Below are 24,660 nucleotides of genomic sequence, written 5' to 3' on the forward strand. Positions count from 1 at the left end.
GTTATGAATATTTCATCGTGGCCGTGCAGCTGCGCTTCGGCCAATTCATTCCGGTCGATTTGTCACGAGAAATTCTGCGTACGGAATTCCGGCAAATGTTTAACTAATTTTTCGGACGATTTTACTTGCCACGGTCCCAGGACGGTTCCCAGCCGGAACAATCTCCCCTCTCGTCCGCGATCAAATCGGCGAACGCCATCGCTCCGCCGTGATCCAGCCTTAATGTCGCTTCGTATCCTTCGATCTCTCTCCCGTTTCAGATATTCTGCTCGATCGACCGGTGATATCTTCATAGATCCGCCGCGACGCGACGCGACGCGACGCGCTGAATTATTAGACGCGTCCTCGCGTTCTTCGACCCTTCTTCTTGCCGGCGGAATTCGTTTCTTCGAGGTTCTTCCAGTTTTCTTTGCAAGGCTTGCTTCTGCGAATCCGGCCATAGCAATCCTCGTCCGACCGCCCCTGGGACCACGCAAATCTTTTCAATTCCTCACCTTCTGGCAGCCAACTGTAATTGTTGGCGACCAAAACTGCTTCGGTTCAGTCGTTTGTCAAGAATTTAACGTTCGACCATTTAATTTAACCAGTTCACCGTTTTTGACGAGTACATCAGTCATGTAGAAATGATAATATTTCGCGTTACGACGAGTATACTCGTTATGCATAAAAGTTTGCTGTTTAAATTGCAATTTTATTGTTAATTAAAATATACTCGTAATTTTTCAGATATTTCTATGTTCGCCGACCAAGGCGAAATAAATAATTATTATGCAACATCTGTATGTTGCGTTTCGATCCGGGTTAGGTAGTATACTCGTCATCGCTTGCTTTTTGCGACACGTTTTAAGTGCAGGACGATAAAAGCATCCGAGAAAGATCCAACCACGAATGACGTATAAAAGTTAATCCACCGACATTGATCGTTCGATATAATATCGCGAATTCGTTCCGCGAATGTTGCTCGATAATACTCGGAGGATCTCCGTTCATTTGCAAACGATATAATCGCCGTTTTTTACGACGAAATCAGAAATGCCCGGAAATGCTTACGCGAGTACGGGGCCACTTACGTGCAGCGATTGAAATTGCAAGAGGCAGGGTGGGATTGAAGTCTGTCTCGAGCGTTTTCGTTATGTCACCTCGGTTAACGGTCGTAATTAAGGATTCTCGATTAGCCCGAGCGCCGTGTTCCCGTTTATTTCGCGAAAGCCGCACGCGTGTCGCCCCGATAACCACGAATTCGCGTGTTTTTGTGTTGTTGCTGCCGCCTCGCTTTTTGTTTTTCGTTCTCTTCCCGTCGTTCTTATTCGCGTTCCTGTGCCGGTCTTGATATATTTTTTTCCTCGGTTCTTTCGCCGTTTCCATGACAAAATTACCGGCCCTCCGGCCTCGACGGTCGAGCGGCGTAATTAGCGGTAATAATCGGCGTGCTTTCGTTTCCGTGGTACACCGTGACATGGTACAAGATGCGACGAGTCAGGAAAATCATTGGCTTCCCGGATCGATACGTGCGCCGCCTCGATCCGTCGAGCCTTCAACCTCGCCTGTCGATACGCCGCGGAATTTGTCCGTTCACATTCCGCGGCTACGTCGAAATTTGCATTTCCCCTGTGTATTAACTTCACCGGCAAAGTTTAACTGCGCTCTATCGTGCTGCTGTAATTAACCTCAATCATCCCGCGGGTTTCGTGCGATTTTATTTCCTCGATCGATCACGATACTCCGCTTACGGACGCTAAATCACGGTACAGTCCTTTCAGCGGCGACCTAAACAGTTCTCTTACGCGTTTCTATGGGAAACTGTAATCACCGTGTCCGATAGGAATGGGGCGCCGTTCCCCGTTTAGCGAAATTTATCAAATATTTTAATAGCTTGACGAAGCAATAATTTTGTTTGTTTCTCGAACGATAAATCGGCAGAAATAGTTTCTTAGATCGGGAAGTCGAGAAAATCTACCATTACATGTGCTTCGTCATTTGCAAACATATTCTCAACGGTAATAACCTGCAGAATAATCGCAATGAACGCTTGATTCGTTTTATCGATCACGTTTAATCCAAGGTCTAGCGTCAACGTTTAGTTTCTCGAGTTTATCACTTGCCAATTCTTTTCCTCAAGTTTATTCATTTATTTATTGATCTATTTATTCACTTATTTATTTACTTATTTATATATTTCTCTGTTTTTATCTCTTCATTTATTTATATTTATTTTTATTTACTTATATATTTATTTTTGGGTTTGAATCTTCTTATACACAAATAATAGATAGAAACGAAAATGTAAGAAATATATTTATAAGAACCTATAAACTAACAAAATTGTCTCATTCTATTGTTCAAATTCCGCAAGAAGGAGTCTATATGTTCGCAAATGTTGTTGCTATTGATGACTATACGATCGATGCAGTTTCGCGAACCGTACAGTGACGAATGAAACGTTTGACGTATAAACGTATAATGTTTTCTTGCAGTCTCGCCGGTGTTACGAGCTACTCAGATTCCTCCGAGTAACAAATTTCTCAAAATTGTTCCTTCTCCTCGCGTCAACATCGAGACGTAACAGCATTACCCAGTCAGCTATCAATTTCATTCGAATGAAAATTCATCTCCCGAGACAGAATTCGTGCACGGTCGCCGGAAAACATCTTCTTTCCGTTCGCGAAACGAAAACTCGAAATTCCTCGATGTCTCCGTGGTTTCCGTTCGTCGAATCGCCCCGACAGAAACAAAGCCCGCTTATTTTCGCGCGAACCATTTTATGCCGCTCGGACCAAGGACAGAGTGGCATATCTATTTTTACTACCTAAATAACCGCGGAATCGATGGCGGCTAGGATAACCGTTGAGAAACCCGGTGACACTCGCCCAAGCGAATGCGAACCTCGGAACAAAGGTGTGCGCTGGCACGGACTTTCGTATCGGACATTGTTCGTCCAGTGGGTGTCTTAATCGACGGGGGGACCTGCCGCGATTATCGCGCTCCTGCAGCCTATAGTGCGCGCCAGTGGCCTCTTCGCTGGAACAATAATTCAAAGCTACACTTGCGCGATCGCCATGTGAGAAAAAAAATATATATATATGTATATACATACATATAGATATATGTATATCGTCGCAAACCAGGCATGAGCAATGGGCGCACTTTGCCTCGGGGATAGTGACGTCAAGGAACGAGAGAGAACACCGCGCGAGACTGCGTCTCGTTCTTTTTCTGCATCGAAGACGTGCACATCTCGCTGTTTAAGAAAAAAAAATCGCACCCGTTTGTAGAACCGTTCCAAGATTTCAGTCGTCGATTTCTGTTTCGACACTGGAAATTGCGGTTCGATTTTGTATAGTTGTTGACAATCGGTAGTTATAAGCAAGCTTCCCAAATTGTCCATTCTTGTTCTCAAGTTGAGTGTTAATTGGGAAGAATTTGCTGTATGTGCGTTCTGTCGATTCAGTCGAACCTCGATTATCCGGACCTCCAATTTAATTAATTTTTACCTGTAATCAGATCAGTCAAAGGCACAAATCGTACACAAATCGACTTATTGTACAAATCAATAAGATGACATCTGGTAGTTGAACTAACTGTTCTATTATCTGAACATTTATGTCACTTTGCTTAAACCGGATAATCGAGATACTATCCTATTGTTCTATCGATTCGGTACATTTATTTGTACTATGTATCATATCATCGGCACACTGATAAGGAATGCGACGGGGCTTTGCAATCGACCTAATGGATGTGATTTTTGAGAGTAGAAGCACACACTTTCTTCGAAGCAAGTCTATAACTTTGTAGGATTTGCCTAATTTGTCCCAGTTTTCTCAGAGATATCTGCAGTTATAGCTGCCTACCTTGCAACACAGAGGTGGCCTGAACACCTGCCACGAATCTGATATCTTCTTTCGATAAGCAAATTGAATTGAATCGAATTGAATTTATTCATATACGGGACTATTCACCTTTTAGTAGGTATAAATAATAATATAAGTCGCAGATATGCTGGTACGGGGACAAATATCTAGCAAATACATGGTAGAAATTATTTACTACTGCTCTGTTAATAAAACTTGAGGTTTTAAATGCAGTCGTTATTATGCAGCTGCTATGTTTGGAAAAAGATAAATCGGTGGAGAATATAATTCCGAGATACCGAACTTCGGTAATCTCAGAATGTTGTGTGTCCATGAGAGCATAACTCTTCGGGGCACCCGATTTCAGAAAATAAAATACACCCATGTTGCATGAAAATTGCGTTTTAAATTAAACAAAATCGCAATAGTTTTATTAACAAAGCAATCACATAATATAAAAACATAAAAAAATAATAATACAATTCAATTTGTTGTTATGGGGTGGGACTCGAATAGTTCCACCGTGCCACATGGATTCGTGAATGGGTATGCAGCTATTGCAATATTTCGAGGTGGGTCTAACAATGTCCCACCATGCATTACCGTGCATAAAAAAAGAGATGGGACATTTTTAATCCCACCGTGCCCCAAACAGTTAACAGAGCCAAACGCTTACCTCCATGATAGTTGACTATACGATGATGTTGTTATACACTAATTAACATTCAGTGGAAAATGCCTGTGTACACTCTTCAAAACGGAATAACTTTTTCAAAAATTGTACCAAACAACTCGAATCAAATTGAGATGCTGGAAGAACGAGTTTACCAGACATCTAATGTGCGACAAAAAATTTTGCAAAAATTGTAATCTGCTTATCGAAAGAAGATACCAGTACACCGCTATGTTCGTAAGTCTTGATGGTGGCCAGTTATGGCGTCAGGTATCTCGTCTCGAAGAGTAGATAGTCGATGATGATTTTCACTGACTTTCGTTGTTTTTCATTGCAGTACGACGATGGCGGGCTGCACGGGGGTTACCTCGAGGGAGGAGGTGGTGGCGGCGGTGCAGGGCTGTACGATCCGCACGGGAGCGCCAGAGGGGTGCCGGGCCTCCATCACAGTCCACACCTGGGGGGTATGGGACCAGCAGCACACCCGCAGTACCCACCACCCCCGCCGCAGCCGCCCCAACACGTCCTCGCGGCCGCGGCAGCGGCTGCCGCGTCCGCGGTGCCCGACGTACACAAACGCGACAAGGACGCGATCTACGGGTAAGTTCACTCACGCGTGTTCATTCTAGGATAATAACTAAACGCGGGAAATCTTGTTCGAGTAAATGAATTCTTCGACGCTTGATTATTTCAACAGAGTGCGTCTGTATTTTTATACAAAGGAACTTGTGGATATTGTAACACGTCGGACTCGCGCGAAGTATACCATTAGACTAATACAAAAAAAAAACGCTTCATGTATACGCATATTAAATGCAAAACAAGAGACACGGAATGTCGCGATTACATATCGCTCTGCTCTAATTCAATACTGAGATATCTTTAAATAATGAAGTTTAAAGAAAAAGGCATTTAAAGCTTTATATTTTCCCGATAGTAATTTGGTTTTCGAAAATGATGAAATATTATTATCAGTAAATTTTTTGTACCAATGCGTATTGAAAAAAATAAAGTAAAATAAATATAAATAAATATGATAAAAAAGGATCTATATAAGTATAGCTATTTGAATATTTGAATATTACAAAGAACGTAGAAATGGTACAGTGGTATACATTTAGAGATATGTCACTATTGCATTGCCCAGATAGTATTTGGTATAAAATAGTGGAATGTCTCCAAATCACGCTTTTTTTTTGTTAAATGTCTCAGTATTGGATTAGAACAACTATATGTATATCGGTAAATTAGATTTAACAAATTCGAAGATGTGGAACATATCTTTTGACGAATCTTATTTTATTCATCGCTGAGAGTAGGCGAATCTGCTTCCTACCGCGAAACACCTTGCTCTGCATAGCGGTTTTTTCCCTAATCGTTCTAAGAATTTCGATGTTCAAAATATTTCACCAGGATGATTCGTCCTTTGGAATGATACTCAGAAACGCTTGCGCGCGTTTCTCGGCGCGATAACGCAAGATCCAGACCTCTGAGTAACGAACGAACACAAGACAGCACTTTTGCAATGCGCGCACTTTCGAGTAAAAAAAGTCAGCATTGCCAATACACTTTTCAAGGCAAGAAACGATGAGAGGCATAACGACTGAAGATATCTGATAGTCTGCGCCGCATTCCCAGCCGTGCAACTGCAGTTTATTAGCATATCAGGTGTTTATTCGGCTCCGTTATTGCGGGCAAACAAAGGGAGGCAACGCGGCGTAATCAGTGGCGGAATCGGAATCCGAAACAGAAAATAAAAATAACGCCATAAAAAGGCGGTGGTTTCGCGCGCGAAGAACCCGAACCGCGCCGCGATCGCGGCCATCCCCATCGCAATAAAAGTCGGTCTCTAAATTCGAAACAAGATAAAACGCGTTATCGCGGCGCGGGGGCAGGGACGGGGATCAATTACACACCGAACAATCCTTCAGTGTTGCTGTTAATACGGTTGTTTCTCTATCTTGCCGTTAATCTGGGCCGTAATTCTGGGTCGCGGAATGCGGCGCAACAATGGGGGTTTGATAAATCCTAATGGCCGCGTGATTTACATGAAAATTCATGACGCGTTGCGAGCGTTATTTCTTTATCCGGATTGGTCGCGCTCCGGAGCGAAGCGCCGAGGAACGGCGGCCGCGCACCAGCTCGGCTGTTCGCGCGTTGATATTCAGCTTGAGGCACTTTTTCTCGCGGCCAAGTTTCCCGTCACCGAGGGAAACCTCCCAGACGACGGGATCGAATAAATTTCGTGGCAGGCGCGCGCAATGGTGATTCATGATTGGCCGCGCCGAATTCGGATGATTTAGCACCCGCGAACCGTTCATTTCTCACCGTCGGACGTCGCGGGGACCGTTCCTTTTCGCTTGGACAAGACCGCGCGCACACAGCTTTCGATCTTTCGCCGCGCGACGACCAGTTTTCTTTCGCGTCACGAAGCCGCTTTTTACCGTGAGGCCAGCGGAATAACATTATCGCGAGGTTAACGTGGTCGATAATCGACACGTTTTCCACCGGCCACGGTTTTGCATTCCACATGAATAATCGCGAGTGCGGTTTACGACGCGAAATTCGCTTTTAGAGACGCACACCGAGCCGCTTCTGCGATTGCGCACTGATATTCTTAGCGGGTGACATTCGGGCTCGCAATTCCCGATCGATCGAATTCTAAACAATAATAATATTCATTTATTTACACTTATTTGATCGGAGGGCTACGCGGCGCATGTGTTACAATAATGTGTCAAATACGTCGCACGAGTAGCATGTCGAAAAGGAAAGAAGTAAAAGGAGATACAAATAAAAAGTTAACTCGGTTAGGGACGCTACTGAGTAAGATTCGTCACAGAAGCAACGAGGTAATATTAAGGAGACTGTTTGAGTTTCTGTTTCGATTTTTTAAAGAGATTTAATACAGATATCAAGATATATTTTCAATTTTGTTTGTATCTTGAAACACTGCACCTTGATATATAAATGATATAGTTAAAGTACAAAATTCTAAAGCCATGGTTTTTAATACAGTAATGTCTCTCTTCCTGGCGTAGCTTCGGCATGTCATCACTGACACCGCGATATTGCTACCGGTCATGTAATTTGTCCATTTTCTCGCTACGTCGATACTAAGGTTCGAATTCACGGAAGACAACTCATAATGCAATGACACAAGCATCTGTATTAGCATATTTCTGGTAGTTTTCTGATTGAAATGAGAGACCAAACATGATATAGTTTGGACAAGTATTTCTGATTGCTCAAAATAAGATCAATCACGATGTAATTGAACGAATATGGACTGAAGCATGTCGTGTTTGGTCTCATTTTAACTGGAAGAATCCCACCAATATGTTGAATAAAGATTCGCATAAATTTTCAGTATAAAAAATTAGAAATAGAAAAGTTAAATCATCGTTTTCATTCTAGCATTACAATGTATTCATAGTAATGTAATGTTGGCCGCTGCGTTTCCAGGCAGTTTCACTTGACCCGAGTTTCGTTCTCTCTCTCTCTCTTTCTCTCTCGCTCTCACACGAGGTGTCGGTAGCTATAAAGAGAAGCCGCGTGGTTCGACGAATCATATCTTCGTATGCTAGAGCTAACGCCTTACAATTCGATCCAGACGATAGTGCGAGAAATTTTACTGTACATCGAATTTCGGGTATTTTTGACCCGGCAGCGAGAACCTGTGTTGCAATACGGTGTATTGTAACCCGTCGAGTTACATAAAGTGAAGAAAATGGAGAAAATAATAGAGGTTAATGCAATTTGCGATGATGAAGGTAAAGTGTCAATGAAAGTAAACCATCCGGCGTGCAGCGAAACATGAATTTTCTTGTTCACAACAATCGGTTATGCGCGGCATTGTCGATATCGAGTAACAATGTATTCGGCAGATTAGAGATGTAAATTAATTGTAATGTATGTTCGGCTGTATGCATGTTCTCGTTACTATCGGCGCTTTAATCGAAAACAATAACTTCAGCTCCGTCCACTTTTGTCTACCATAATTCTTATTTCATGCGACTTCGTTCCGACTATCGTGACACTAAAGAAATCGCAATTCAAAATTTATCCAGCGGGGGTGTTAGCACGGTCGTGTTTACGAGTTCTTTTGCATAGGCCGTGCAGTAACGTCCATAAATAAGTTCCGCCGCCGTTTGCTATCTCGTGTCGTAAGGACAAGGAAAAAAGTACCGTCCGCGTTGCTGAAGAAGATGTCCGTCGTTCGGCAGAGAGGCAAGCGAGATATTACGCCCGCTCCGCCAGACCTGTACGCCCATATAGTCCCCACTTTTCTATGACCTCCCGAAACTCGCTTCTATTGGTAAACGAGAAGAGCCACGAGCTAATCGACGCGAGGAGCACGGGGGATCGGTTGTCCGTTCCACCTAATCGCGTCTCTTGTTCAGCGCGTAACTTAGCTAATAACAAGCAAAAGTCTGGAATCAAAACAAATTGGAAGAGGCCAGGTGGAGCGGGCGACCGTAGCGTTCCATTTTCTCGTTTCCCGATGTTACCTTCAGATTCTGGTACGAGCAAAACGTGATTACTTTCAATTAGTTACTTTGTAGTATCTAACGTTTATGATAAATGAATTACGTAATTGCATCATACTGGATAACCGTTTAAAAAAATTATATGATACAACACAAGTATAAAAAAGTATGCGTAACGTACAGCACGTTTGCTGCATAATGCAATGAAAAGTTGATCATGATGCTAATTAGTAATTAGTAATTACAAACAATCGTGCGCTTATCAGAAGGATCTGAAGTTAATGCTTTAGGGATAAGTCAACGCTCTTGCATCTTGCAATTGTTGCGTCTTGCGTTTCACTTTGTTTCGATTGTTCTACGCCTCCTGACTCTCGTCGCGCATCTCGCTCGCCCGTGGTCACGTAAATGATACACATAAACACGCACACATACACAGAGGGCACAAGCACAAAATGGCGACCACGGGAGAACAAGACGTGACGGAAGTCAGAATGCGTTGTACGTTTTTGATCGGCCAGACTCGAGTCCTTCGTTTCGTGGAAATTCAGTGTTGCTGCTAATTTGGAACCAATAGGATGGAATCATTTCTGCGAATAAGGGAAACGCGTTTTCCCTACTTCCGCGAGGGCGCTAACATTGGCGGATTTGTTGGAATAGGTCCTACTTCTTTCTCTTTCTTTCTTTCGAGCAACACGAACAGTATTATCAACCGTATTGTACTTACGCAAAGCGAGGTAATAGAGTCGATTTCTGTGCGGGAAACCAATTGCTGTGCCTTTGGTTTGTCTTCGGGCACAATTATCTGTACACTTATCAAACGATACATTAAATTTGTCGTATTCAGAAGTACACAAAATTAAAGAATGACCAATATCGTCACTTTTTGACAAAGCAATCAGGCAGCCCACAAAAAAACACCCCTCCTCTACCCTAATTGACGTAACGTAGTCGACTCGCCAATTTTATGGATTACCATTTCAGTTTTGTATCGATTCGGGCGTCTTCCTTCGGATTACCTTGCACGCGTTCGATTATCGAGTCTATTTCGAAATTTTGTTTGAACAGAGATGACCAAGATCGTTAACGTGACAATCGTCTCGAGCCGATCACGCAACGTCGGGACACAATCTAGCGTATTTGTGTCTCGAAAACACCGAATCTCGGTGCACTCGGCGCCCAGATAAGGTCGCCGAAGCGCTCTTCAATTATTCGGAGCATCGCTTTAGGTTTCAAGTTCGGGTTTATCGGTAATTCAGACATCGATTACGTTATCACGGTCGATCTCGTAGGGTAAGGAAAGATCGACGTCGCGGAGACGCTTTCGGACATGGTCGGACCCGGTGTGCCTCGTGGCACGCTTCGCCCGAGCCGGGGCAGAAACTCGTCAATTGGCCGTTTTACGAAGCGGCTCCGGCCGTGTTCCGTGTGATTTATAACCGCGAGATGGCCCGATTTCTGGTGCACACATCCTAGAACGGGAGCCTCATTATTTCGCGCACCCTGTAATTTGTCCACTCGTCGTGTGCCCCGGCCGAACCCGGAGCGGATTCCAGCACTTTCTCGGAACGGTCCCTGGAGCAAGAGCGGAGAGGAGAGCGGAGGAGAAGGGCCGTTCCGAGGCTGCGTTTAGCTCCGTGCCCGTTCATTTCGTTCGCAGTTGATAAACTCGTGTTTACAGACCGATCGTGTACGCTCGCTACCCCGGCCCGGTCCGGCCCGACCCGGCCCGATTGAGTCGTCCAGGTGAAATCGAGACCCGTCGTCGTTTTCCTCGCGAGTCCCGCCGTCGTCGAACTGGGTCCCTCGGCTCGCGGACCCCGCGTTGATTTATCCGGCTAGTCCCGGACGATTGATGGCCCCGGCCCGCGAATGGTAATGCGCCTTATTTTATCGCTTTCCAGTTGGAAAATCGCTGGAATATTCTGTCCAGTGACGGCGCGACGCGGCGCGGCGCGGCCTGTCGTGTCTCTCGATGATTCCCTTCGAGCTAGAAGCGACCGTGTAATTGTGACACGGAATGAGTTGTACTACGCTCGACTTTTTCTACTTCATAATTATTCCAGTTTCTTTTCCATCCTACTTTTTTGCGATCCCGCTCGTCCGATAAATTGAACAACACTTTTATGGGACTTTTTTTCCATGGATTTGTCGGTCGCTTCTGGGAAATCCTGATTTTCTCCCTGCCGGGAGACGAACAGGCGCGCTGGTTCGCCGACAGGGTGGGCGGCTCGATACCGCGTATCGTTTACACTATCGTTTTTAGTTAAAATGTCTTATCTACTAATTTGCCGCTTTTTTCGTATATTTTAACCCCCCGCCGTGACGCGACGAGTGCGACTAGTGACGAAGATTTCAAGCGATAATCTGTCAACTATAAATGTTATTTATATTAATTACGTTCTCTCTCATCATCGATATTCAATCATTCGAGTAAATGTCGGAATACGATAAATATAAAATGTAAATTATTCTTTCTTTCATTGTAATAATAATAATTGTAACCGTGAAGATAATGGTACGGCGAGGGGTTAAAATAGTTGGAACATTCGCGTGCCTTTTAGCTTTTGTGCAATACAAAAATATTCTATTCGTATCCTTCATGGAGTTCTAAATGTAATTCCACTTATTTCTTCTCGCTTATTTAAAAATGATCGTATTAATTTAAAGTTTCATTCCTTGGATGATCAGAAATGTTAGTTCGAATAATTTAATTAAAGTGGGCAGTACGAAAATATATAGATGTATTTATTTAATAGGTCGAGCCCTTTCGAATATTCAAGTATATAACAAATCAAACAACATATATGTATTCTGCTTTTTCGACCGCGTATTTTTATCGAACTAATAGCAGATCGAACACAGAAATGTAAAAACATCTGTAATCCTTGACGATGCTTTTATCTGAACTTCTGAGAATGGTTAAGAAGCGAGCGTGTCCGCGACTCCTGTATCATCCGATTAATGTAGACAGTTTTTCTGTTGCATAAAAATCCACAGTCTGTTCATTACCATTTTCGTATCTCCTCCACTTCTCCGCGATATCCGTGCGCGCACACGGTCCACGAAGCGCTATCAACACGCGCGAACTCACACATGAAATAGAACCGTCTATTTATTTATCCTGCTCGAGCGAGTTACGATAAAGTGGCTGCGGTGAGTGCTTTCGCGAAAGAAATCCTAGGTGCACGGGGTTAACAAAATCCATTAAAAGCGCGCGTTATCGTCGAAAAATCAATTGCACTCTACGTACGAGCTGCAGAGAGAGAGAGAGAGAGAGAGAGAGAGAGAGAGAGAGAGAGAGAGAGAGAGAGAGAGGGCGGAGAGGAGAGGAGAGGGGCAAAGATTGCTCGCAGCGATTCTTGCCGATTCCGCGGCCGCACGGAAGGGTTTTACGTAAGCCGAACGAAGCGGAGACGTAACAGGCAGGCGAATCTGCCAATCACGGGGACCTCGGTTCCTTATGCAAGGAGTATGATTGGCCGAGTCACTTATGGATTAGACGTCTTACGCAAATCTCTGTGCCCGGACGCGGTGCTGAGCGGAGCGGCGCGGAGCGGATTCGTGCGTGTTCAAAGAAACTGAAAGGTGCGCGAACGCGGCGGATATTCGATTCGAGCGCGACGCGATTTAATATTCTATTTTTCTGATCGGCGATAATTAGTGCATTAGCGTGACGTTCCAGCAGACGAGCGGGTAATAAATATTAATGCACTGTTTAATGGAACCGATTGGTCGAGCGCCGGTTCGATTACATCACGCCGCGTCGATCGCAGTTGGACAGCCAGACGGGGAAAACAGGATCTCGACACGCGTTTTATTTGGCGGCAGACCGACACGCTCGCGTTTTCCCTTCGCGGGTAATTGAGACGGCTCGAGAAAGCCATGGAATTTCTGATCTTTTTTTTTTCTTGTTCATAGCCGCGATCGGGAAAAGCGGAGCCGATTGCGGAATTAGAAGTAGGTTTATGGAAATACCGTGGAATTTATTAGGGCTCGGCTCTCGGACATTAATCACTTCCGTTTACATATTGCGGATCGAATTCGTAGCGGTCCGTACGGCGTGTTCGGTCCGATCGTGGTCCAGCGCAGAGATACACGCGGAAAAACACGCGAGGGATTTTAAGATCGACCAGCGGATCGGCGAATTAACTGGTAGATCGTCGGTCGGATCGGTCAGTCGATTTCACGCGGTTTTCGATAAATACGTGTTATATCGGCCGGCGATTCTCAGGCCGACACCTTTATCGGTTATTATCGGCGCCGCACGTTCCCGTTGTTTTTATTTCAGCCGCGATAAAATTAACATGCAAAACCGATACGCGGGCCGGAGTTCGCTTTCACCGTGTCCCGTGGCGTGGTCCGCCGCGTTTCGATATTTTAATTCAGCTTCGGTGTTCATTAACGCTGGTGTTAATCAGTATGTATTTCCACCGGCCGGCGAGGAAAAAAACGGCAGCTGAAAACAGCGAAAGAACCACGCGAGCAATCTGTCTTCCGTCTTTTTCTGTTTTTTTTTTCTCTTTTTTTGCATCCGTGTAGAACGTCGGTGATCGATAACGAACAATGTACCCATTAATCGCGGCGTCTGCCCAAGAAACCACGCGTCCCGGATAGTTCTTGTTGCGTCGATCGTGCCGAATCGATTTCGATAATCTCCTCTTAACCCATTCGAACTCCTCGCTCGTTCGACATTCGGTACTAATTACGCCGGAACTTTCACGAGCAGTGAAACGGTTCAATCAAGCTAATGGCTTCAATCTTTGGATGACTATTCGTAGATAGTTACTATCGCGGACGATCCACCATTTCCATGTCGGTTATTAAAATTACAGTCGTTTCCGTTACAGCCCGTGCACGTTGCCATCCTCTCTCCCGCGAAATTTATGAGACAATCCGATTAGCACGTGCTTCGTTAATTTCAACGAGCTGTCGCGCGGACTCGCTGCTAAACTTTATACAGTGCCATCTTCGTTGTTAGTAACAGTAACGATGCTGTAAATCAGCTGATCAACTGGTAAACACGCGGGTTGTAATAACAACCGACGCGCAACTTTTTCGTATGTTCGAGTAAAAATGTTCGGAGATTTATTTATTTATATTTATTTGCTTGGTGATTTCGACGGCAAACGAAGAAAGGAAATTTTTAAACAATTAAATTTGGAGCCAGTGCTAATTACTAGGACTGAGAAATTCATATGTTAAGATAGGTCATGAGGTTCTAAATGAGGTGACAGAACTAAAATGGTGCTGATAATAGACTCGATAATTGTAGACTCAAAATAACTTTTATATTTTTAGCGATATTTAAACAAGAACTTAACGAACCGTCATATTTGTATATATCCATATTAGAAATAACAGAAAATAGAAATCTATAAATATAGTATTTTCTGCTTTCCCTTTAAATGTCGATATAAATGTAGAATTTACTTTGAGCTTATAATTATTCACAGCACTGTGTAGGTAGCCTCTTTCAGCTGAGACACCCTGTATACTCAAAGAATACTTAACGAAACACGATGTTTGTATATTTCTATATTCGAGATAATAGAAAATATGTTTTCATTTAAATATCAGTAACACAACGTAAAAGTTATTTTCGAATCTATAATTATGCACATGATTGTATTAAGGAAGTCTAGCGTGTCGTAGAAAAAAGATTGCTGTTTACAATTAAGCGATTTAAACAATTGAAACGGTCGTAAAGAGTGCGACGGAATTCGGGAAGTAAAAGAACGCCGAGCAGGTGCGTCAAAACGTGGATGATGCAGAAGTGGAAATGAGATTGTGGATAATAATATAATAAATCGGTCACGGTACAACGATGCTCGGGGCTGATTAACCCTAGGCGAGACCGAATCTATATGATAGAGAGGAAAAACATGCGTCGACAATTTAAAGGACTGGTCAAATCGCGTCGATTCTTCCAATCGTAGTGTTAAATTGCTGATAGCCACGAATAAAAAGGGTCGGCAAGGGAAAGGGGTTAGAGGAGCGCCGAGTCGAGGGCGGAAACCGCAAAACCACAAACGTTCTCCGCTCCGCGTCCATCGGACAATCATATCATTACCTTCTGCGGTCCCGTCAGTCTGACACCTCGTTTCGACCCGTCATTTGTCATCGACGTTGCACTTTGCTGCACCGCGGCCGCTCAAGGAACGTGCACTTAAAACGCGCACCATTCATACGGGCCCCGTAATCTGCCGGCTTTCCTGATTGCGCGGGAAACTAACCGCAACGGGCCATTTTTACCATAGAATTCCCCGGGCTTTCGGATTCCTCGTAATTTCTCGAATTCTTTAAATACCGGTACACGCCAATTACGCACGAGCCTACAAATTTTGTGCGGGGCTCCGTTGCCTCCAGCTTAACGAGCCCCCGATGTTCGCGCGTTAATGAAGACAAGTAACGAGAGACGGCGGATTATCAAATTGAAAATGAAAGTGGAAACGTTTCTTTTAATTAAAAATATTTATGCGAACACGTTAGCGTTTCAGTAAGTATGTAACGCTCCGCGTCGCTAATTAGTCCACGCCACTGCGCGCATTAATTTCGTTGAATATTCGATTCGTTGTTCCCTTCGTTTTTAGTGCCGGCTCTGCTTTGTATGCGTGCAATCATGCGGGCATTTATAGCGGCTTAAAACACGTCGCTCGGCTGCCCGCGACGTAATCGGAATCGATGTCATCAATCTTTGAAGAACCTGCCTCAGATTGCTGATGTATCGTGCGAATACATCAACGTCTGAAATCCATTACATATTCAAGTAAAACAAATAATCGATTAAATCTGCTTTAATTACCACATATTCGTAAACGGGTATCACGGGCGACCAGTCGGCTCTCCTGTTCTCTTTGCCTGATTTTCTTGAATCGATCGCCTTTCGACGTATCCTTCGGTCGCAATCCTGGTTCACGGAAGAAATTCGTATCGAGAAATTCGATACGATGAAACTTGGCCGAAAATCCGAGTTTTTATCGGCGAGCGACGCGACAGAAAGCACCCAGAAGCGGTAAAAAATATTTTCGGATCGATGTCGCATAATTATTGCCGAATTCTTTTTTAGCTTTTACAATGGAGCTTTACATACGAGGTATTATTAACACAGAATAAGAAATGAAATTCGTTTTTTAACGACATTTACAAATAAAAATGTGATTATAAAATACAACTGCTAAATACAGAGGTCTGCAGACCAATTTACTACCAATTTATATACCATCGATCATTACACTTTACGCGTGATCTAATTAACACAGAACATGTGATACAATTTTTTAAGTAACATTTATGAACAATAAATTTTGATAATATAAATGAAATACAAATGATAATATTGTTGCGAATTACACCATTTCTCTCGCGTCGCGGCATTTTATTTACAATAAAGAATATTAACTATAACACAATTCGATACACAATAACAATTCAGATCTTTCAGAAGTAGGATGTTGATCGTTCGACGGTCCGATCTCGAATCTTCTTGACTCGAAGAAATTTTACGAAACGTGTCTTAATGATAAGGAATGAAAATCAAAATATTAAGTAACGTGCGAGTTAATAAAAATTGCTATTATTAATAATTAATATTCACATGCATGCCAGGTACACTTATACCCATTAGAAATCAGTTAAATTTAAAAAAAACAACAGCTCTGGAAATAATAATTTTATATTTCAATAATTTTTAGACGAGCTTCCTGAAAATCGTGTAGCCGAGTTAGCGATTAATCAAAAAAATAAGCAAAAATAATATTACACCGTGACCCAAATGTTTAATTAACCATCAGTACAGCGTTTTTTCTCTCATATTTAATTTTCGCACTTGCGAAACGGGACTATTTTACCGTTTTCGGGTGCCTCTTGTCCCACAGTGCGCCGGCAGATGCAACCGAACGCATAAAATGTTCCATAGAGAAAACCGAGTTCGGAAAGGGCTGCGGGATTGGCGGGGCGGGGGCCGCGGTTCGTGGGCAGAGGGGGCGGCAGAGAGGGCAAGGGAGGGTTTTTTGTCGGGTCCGTTAGCTCGGCTCGATTCGCAAAGTCGTTGCTCGTGGCGGCCACGTCAATTTGTCGAAATTCGTTCCGAATCGTTTTATGTCTGCCACACCGCGAGACGCGACCCGCTACCATGCGTACACAACGCCCCGGCCCCCATAGTGCTACCACACATTCTCCGAGCGAGTCCCGGTTCCCGAACCGTTTCTTCGATGATTCGTCTCGAGACCTCTAAGGACACATAAACATTTCTTTCGCGCCGCGGAGAACGATTTTCGAAGGCTGCCCCATTCTTTTTTAGTCCCGCTGCACCGCCACCGAGAAATCGCTCGTTCCCCCTCCGGGGCATTATTTTCGTTAATTTGATGATTATACGGGCCGCGGCGGTCGATTAATTAACGCGGCTCTCCGTGCGGCGAGACGAAAAAATTGTTCGGGCATTCCGCTGCCTTTCATTCCGCTCGAATTTCATTTCGTACGAGACGCTTCTTTGATCGATCAAGAAGATCTTGCCGCGATGGACAGTTTCGCGGCGTTATCGATTTCGGCTTGCCCGGCACCGAGTTTCGGTCGTCATACGATTTCGGATATCGCGCCGGTGACTCACGAGGAAACGCTATGTTTCCTGTGCGGTGCGCTCTCCTGAGTGATTAGTTTGCAAGCACCTGGGTACTTCAGATTTTCCAATTCAATTCAGCTTCAAGCACCGGTATCTGGTGCTTGAAATTGTTCGTAATTGAAATTGTTCGGAAGCACCGGAGCGTTCTTGATTTTTCAATTTAATTTTGCACGTACCCGAGTGTATCTGATCTTTGAATTTGATTTGTTCATAAGCGCTCAAGTATAGTACCCGAGTGTTACCGATGTTTCAATTCAATTTTGTTCGTAAGCAGCCGAGTGTTTTCTGGTTTATCAATTCAATATTGTTTGCAACTGCCTGTGAGTATGTATTTCTGATTTCAAAATTGCTCGGAATATGCGATGAGACTAGAATTGCATCGTTCTGGGAGTTCTCGAACATTCTGATCAGCGAACGAATCGCCGAAGCAACATTTTTTCCCCCGATGAATCGATGCATTGTACTTGACCGACAAATGAATTATTACGCGTTCACTTTTCGAGTGGCTCGGTCGAGGTTCGCTTACTTTAAATCACAAGTGTAGTCCCCTAGTTGCAGCGTGGTTGCACCAGCACCGGCTAATCTTATCTTATCCGGTGATCCTCCTAATACCGCGGTAACCGTGGCCCGCGTGTAACACGCGTTCGTACGGCCGCGATACAACCGCGTTTACAAAATATTCTCGGCTCTTTTTAATAAAATCCTCGTTACAATACCGACCGAATAATCGCCAATTAATTGCGCGAACCATGCCAGTGTAATTTTGATTACCGTATCGTCGGATGGACTCGTGGACTGGCTGCCACAAAACACGATAGCATGTACAATGTTACAATAATAACGAAATACAATGTTGTCAGTGTACCTGTTTCGTTCTACGAATACTTGACAATCCAAAATCGTTAGATACTAGATAATACATATTTATTAGGTCTGCCGGAAAGTTCTGCCTGTTCGCCAGGTGAAAAGAATCATAAATTGTTCGTACATGCAATAATATTAACTGTACAATATAATTTCCGTCGTTGCTTCCCGACCTCTTGTCAGCGTAACGGCGATTTATAAATACAATTCTTGATAATTATATGTCGGAAATGAATATCTGCATACGTATTGAAACTTGAAATGACATTATCGGACAGCGCTTTCCGGTAGACCTAATTAGTTTCTACTGCATTTTCTACTGTAAGGTGTATATTTTATCTTCGGTACACCTTGTGTGGGGTAATCTATGAAAATGCAAATTCGCAAGAAGTTGCTAACAATCATTCCTGGAAACGCAACTGTTTCGAGAAATTATTTCATTAGCCGTGGACGGCCTCGGGGTTACGGTCGCGACAAATGGCAACGTATGAGAAATGAAATGAAGGGCAACGAACGTGAAATTCGATCGACAAATTGGTTGCTGCGGGAATGATTGCTTGCCGTCGGACCGCGGATGATGGTTCGTTTCAAGGTTCAGAAGGCTAGAACTGAAGTTTCGCGTCCTTTTTCGGTAGAAATCTCCAGCCGGTCGTTTCCGAAATAAGTAAAAATCAATCAGACGTCCGATATGATTAATTACAATCGTTCGACGACAATAATCAAGTTTGCCTTGGTAATCAAGGCCGCCGTACTTGTTTCAAAAGAAAGCCAGATCGATATCTTCGTACAGGATGTTTGTCAACTTCGCGTTTCACGATAACAGATAGACCGCGGATCTTTGTACCAAAACAAAACTTGTCTGCATCGATTGTGAAAAACAGCAGCCAGTTAGAAGTTTCTTTCCTCATTCGACGATCTTAATATAAGCTCAAAGTAATCCGTCGACGTTATCAAATTCCATAAATCTTTCTACCGATCAACAGCTTTTTTTTCTCTCAGTTTTATCAGGAATGCATCAAATCCGCGATCTTGATAGTTTTGCGAAGCACATGACAATTTATCAGCCGGCAGAGGTACGATGCAAAATATCAATGTGCGATCGGCCGTGTTGTTTAGTTGTTGAAATTCGAGATGCACTCTCAACAATGAGGTTAGTTCACGTGTACAGATACAGAAATCCAAAGGCATGCATCGCGCTCAGCTGTTCCAAACGACCTAGTAACCTATTCCAGCCTAGGGAGTGCATATGGTTTACGACGAGGCCTCAATTGAGCTCTGACCCCGTCATAAACCTTTCGCAAAAAGATAGCGCGGACCTATCTGCATTCACGGAAGCATATTGCATTGCGCGGCAAGTCCATTCGTCGTCGTCCTCGTATTTTCCAGTATTGTTCTGCATAATTGATAGGGTTGACGGTGTGATCTCTAGCCGTCACCAGTTGCAAGTGCATCGTTCCGGTGTGCTCTAGTATTATTCGTACTTCTTTCTCGATCAAAAGCTTTTTCTAATTCATACTTTGTGGCCGTTCAACCGCGTCACGCAGAAATGGAAATTGAATTGACACTAAACTTACGACAATTTAAACTGACTAACATGTCGTGCCGATTTATAAAAATGGCAAGACTGAATTTATTTAGACCGTTTACCATTTTTATTTCAATCATATTATTTTATTATAATCTATATATGAGGCGTTCATTTTGAAAGTGGCATAAGTCACTTTACCGTAATGAAAAGTGGTGATTTTTTCATGTTTATACGAAATTATTTATACTGAGAAAGATATCAGTATCCTGAGATAACAAATACAAGTAAATCTTCTCGAAAGTTAGCATCCATATTTTTAAACGTGTTAAAACGCAAACCCTTTTAAATATATCGACTTAAAAACAAAGTGACTTATGCCACATTCAAAATAAACGGCTCATATATTGTATATATATATATATTGTAAAGTTTATAATAAAATAATATGATTGTAATTAAATGGTAAACGGTCTAAATAAATTCAGTCAATTATAATATAATATATTAAGAGAAAAAAATGTTTGCTGTAAACGTTATTTTATAATTAAAATTGACTGAATTTATTTAGACCGTTTACCATTTTTATTACAATCATATTATTTTATTTAATTATTATTTAATTATTATTTTATTTTTCAAAATTCAATCAAACCGCAAAAATAACGAGCATTGCTACACGATGATATCATGATCGCACGAGACGTCTGATCGCTGAATTATTCACTCGTCTACTATGAAAGTGTCTCGAGATTGAAAATCAATGGTTCACGCTAATTTATTACATCTTCATAATTTTCGCAGGATCCATAAAAAGTGATAACGTTGGAAAAGTAATTGATACGATGTTTTCACCGTTAATTTAATTAAATAAAATACTGAGATTGTATAAAATGCTCGAGGATGCTGGCAGTGAAATTGTCGATGTTTAAAAATAGGTATTATTTCTGGGAACGTTTTCGAGACAGTGGTAGCACATGCCTTCGCAACTGGTTAAAATGTTGTTGAAGCGGCAGGAGACGGAACACGCTGGCGTCGACGTAGGACGTTTCAAGTTTCGTTTCGCGTCCCCCTTAAAACGTTTCAACGTACACCTGCAACAGCCTGTACGCTTCAACCATATCCGCGTATCTCTTTATTTCCCGATGCGAGGTATCTCGAGGATCTCGCGTATCTTCTAATCGGCGGGCAATTAAAGGCTCAGAATCCACAGAATGCTGCTCGAAGGGGATAACGCCGGGCAATTTATTTCTCTGGCCGCGGAGGACGCGTTTCTTCTTCGAACAAGCGGATCCCGTTCGCTGGCACTCGCAGTTTCCTCCGCTCATCCGTGCATCCGCGTCTTTGACCGTGTTTTAATCAACGATATCGCCGGCCGACTGCCGGATTAATTTATCACGCGTCCTCTCGCGTCGGGATAAGCTACTTCGAAGATGAACTCCCGCGCCTCGAGTTTAGTTAACGAACTCGCGGAGCCTCTGACTTTTCTCCGTGAAACTTGATATCGATGTTTGAATTGCCCGATTCCTTCATCTCCGATTGTTCTTTTTGTTACAGACATCCCCTATTCCCGCTTCTCGCGCTAATCTTCGAGAAGTGCGAGCTCGCAACGTGTACGCCGCGCGAGCCTGGCGTCGCCGGCGGAGACGTATGCTCGTCTGAGAGCTTCAACGAGGACATCGCTGTCTTCTCCAAACAGGTAAGGCTGTGACACGGTTTCCTTTGATCTCTTGGCTTCGTTCGCGATTTTCGGTCGAACGATTTACGAACACGCGGTTGCTAAACAACTGTTCGCAGTAGCAGACGAAAGGTTTTAAGACGGAAGTGGAAATGCAATTTTTAGATAAATGGAACAACGAATTTGCAATTTTTAATAACAGATGAATTTACTCCGATGCGTGGAGTAAGATTGATGGAAAACCTTCTTGCGCATTAAAATTGTTGCTTTATAAGAATGACAAGATTGGATCGACCCCTTGACATTTCTCCATTTTTATTGTAATGTATGTTTGAATTAAGAAATCGTATCTATGGAATGAGTCTTTATAATTTCCACAATTATAACAGAGGAAACGCGAAAACGATCATTTTGACCGGTTTGGTGGGTTTAGTGTTAATTAATGGTGGAGAAATGACAGAACATTGTGGCTATAAATGAAAGGAGTAAACATTGATTAATCAGTATGTGACTTGAAAGTTACAGTGAGTTACGGAGGATTAAATCAAGTAAACACAGTGGGTAAAATTCGGCAAGCGATTCAGAGAATTTCGCGTAGAAATTAACCCTTTGTACTCGAATGGTAATTCTGAGGCACCACTAGTACCTGTTGTATCACGTTCCAAAATGATTTTCACATTATCAAATCTGATTATATTTAAGAAACTCTTGAAAGACTCCAATTCACGTGGGTAAAATGCGCTAGGTCTTTTTACTTCTTTCGTCATTCCAAGTAATGGCAAAATTTAAAAACAAAAAGTACAGTGAAGCAGTGACTCTAACATCTCCAAAAAATGCCAGACATTCCGTCCAATTTGTAGGAAGTTATTCCATTTTAAAAAGTTGTCCAAATATTAGCTTTTTTCATAACAGAAGGATCAAATTCTGTTTGAATTTAGTGGAAATTGCATTCGTATTTGGTCCGACTCGTTGTGATAGCGCAAGCGATTAAAACAAAGCCATTGAGACGTCGGTGCTCTGTTCGAACGGCAGGAAGAAGCGCCGAAGTGTTTAGGAAAAACTGATGAAAGGCTCCAGCGATTTCTCGCTGTTAGACCGAGTAATCGTCCGGCTCGCGTCGAATTCGCTGTCAGGGCCGAGAATAGGAATCCTCGAGGATCGGTTCGCAATACAGAGCCGGAAGAAGACGGCTCGCTCGCGTCGAGAGAGTCCCCTTTCTTCGTTCGGCTCGTCTTTTTCTTTTCTTCTCTCACTTCTCGCTCCGGCAGCTCACCTGAGGCGAGTCCTCCCAAGGACACGCGTAGGTAACCGGAGAACCTATACGCGAGCCATGCGCCGCGAAACGATTCGGCTCTTTTAAAAACGCACCGTTTCGCCGTCCGCTCTACCTAAACAGTGCCCGGGTGGATCGTTTCGGGAGCACGTTCACAGGTATACACACCTCTGTGAACACCGGCGTTTCCTCGTTTACCTTCCAGGGAACCGGATCGGCCGCGGCGACTCGTCGCACGAAAGAAATGATCGATTTTTCAGCCGTGTTCGACGTGTTCGCCGTGCCGGTTTTCACGTGCTCGCGGAACGATTTCACCCGAGGAACAGGCATCCGGCGTTCACCGCGCACAAAGAACCGAGTCTAGCCGACAGGACGGACGATAAAAATGTTGCCTTGGTAGGCTCTTTGCGCGGCTAGTCGATGCAAACGAATGCAGCACATTTAGATTGAGGGATATCTGCGGCTGCGGGTATCGCGGAGGTAAATAGCCGGCCGTGCTCGTTCCCCTGGTTATCTTCGCATAAAATTGTACCACGGCGACCGGGCTCTCTCCCTTTTGGCCGTCTAATTGCCCGATTCTTATTAACCCTGCGAAGACTAAGCGGAATTATCTGCACGCATAAACATTTATCGTCGATCCTCCTTTTGGGAAACTGCGTCGCTGAAACGACTTCTCGCTACCGATCTCGAAGACGCGAATTCTGCACCTTGTGCACCGGCCGACGCAACAGCTTCGATTGGAAGCAAGAGATCGTTAATGTTGGTCTAATTACCAGACTCGCGGACTCTTTGTGCACAATGAACATTATTGCATCGTCTTGCAACACACGGAAGACGATCGCGCGTTTCGTTTCTTTCTTGAATCTTTTTTACAAGTTCGAATTAATACGTCAACGTTCTCAGGTTGTTTCGATCTTTCAACTGTTTTCTTAATTGCATCTACCCATTTTTTTCGATAAATCCATAAAATCCGTAGTTTACCGATTATACTTATGGGTAATTCTCGTTCGGCAATTCTTTCATATCTTGTACATATGAAATGCAAGTGTTTGATTCTGACTTGGCGTAGACAAACAGTTTCTTCGAAATTTTACAACAAATTTTACGACTTGTCTTGAAACAATTTGACGGATGCCCGCTCAATACTGTGACTGCTGTGACAACAACATTAAAAATTGCTTAAAATTAATTGATTTTATTTAATTAACCAATCCGCCGTTGCATTCTCTTCGAAAAGTGTGTAAGTTACCATAATTATGCTGTATGTATTTGATTTTCTTTATATTTTGTTTAAATACAACATTTTTATATAATACATAATTTAAGCAGGAATATCAAAGCACAGCCCCTTCTTAACCAGTTTGTTGTTTTCGACGTGTTTACCCGTCATGGAGGAGCAGCAACATTTTCTGTTAGAACGATTATACTCGTCGAAACTGGTAAACTGGTTAAATTCAAATTGCAAAGTAAAGTTGCGCCACGTCAATGACATTTTCATTATTCGTTCTTGTTGCGAATCTGAATTAATATAGATTAACGTGCGAATGAGTTTTCAAATCTGTATAACTAATTCGGTCACCCACATGCAGGTGAGGCGGCAACCGCGAAGCGCGTTCAGAGAAGAAATTAATTCGCGTGACTCAGCCGCGGTATCGTGGACGCTAGAGATACCGATGTCCTTAATTCGCA

General features: G+C 43.2%; 1 protein-coding gene across 4 annotated transcripts in view; it reads left to right on the top strand.

Annotated features, from left to right (window-relative positions):
- The window catches only part of hth (Meis homeobox homothorax), a 666,356-nt gene that overhangs the window by 11,763 nt on the left and 629,933 nt on the right, over positions 1-24,660 (top strand). For all 4 annotated transcript variants that reach the window (XM_033482431.2, XM_033482432.2, XM_033482434.2 and 1 more), the window contains exons 2-3: positions 4,862-5,124; positions 21,578-21,719. In XM_033482431.2, coding sequence (XP_033338322.1) covers positions 4,862-5,124; positions 21,578-21,719 — 405 coding nt within the window. The remainder of the gene's footprint in view (positions 1-4,861; positions 5,125-21,577; positions 21,720-24,660) is intronic.

This window comes from Megalopta genalis, unplaced genomic scaffold, assembly GCF_051020955.1.
Source record: "Megalopta genalis isolate 19385.01 unplaced genomic scaffold, iyMegGena1_principal scaffold0020, whole genome shotgun sequence".
NCBI classification, from domain to species: domain Eukaryota; kingdom Metazoa; phylum Arthropoda; class Insecta; order Hymenoptera; family Halictidae; genus Megalopta; species Megalopta genalis.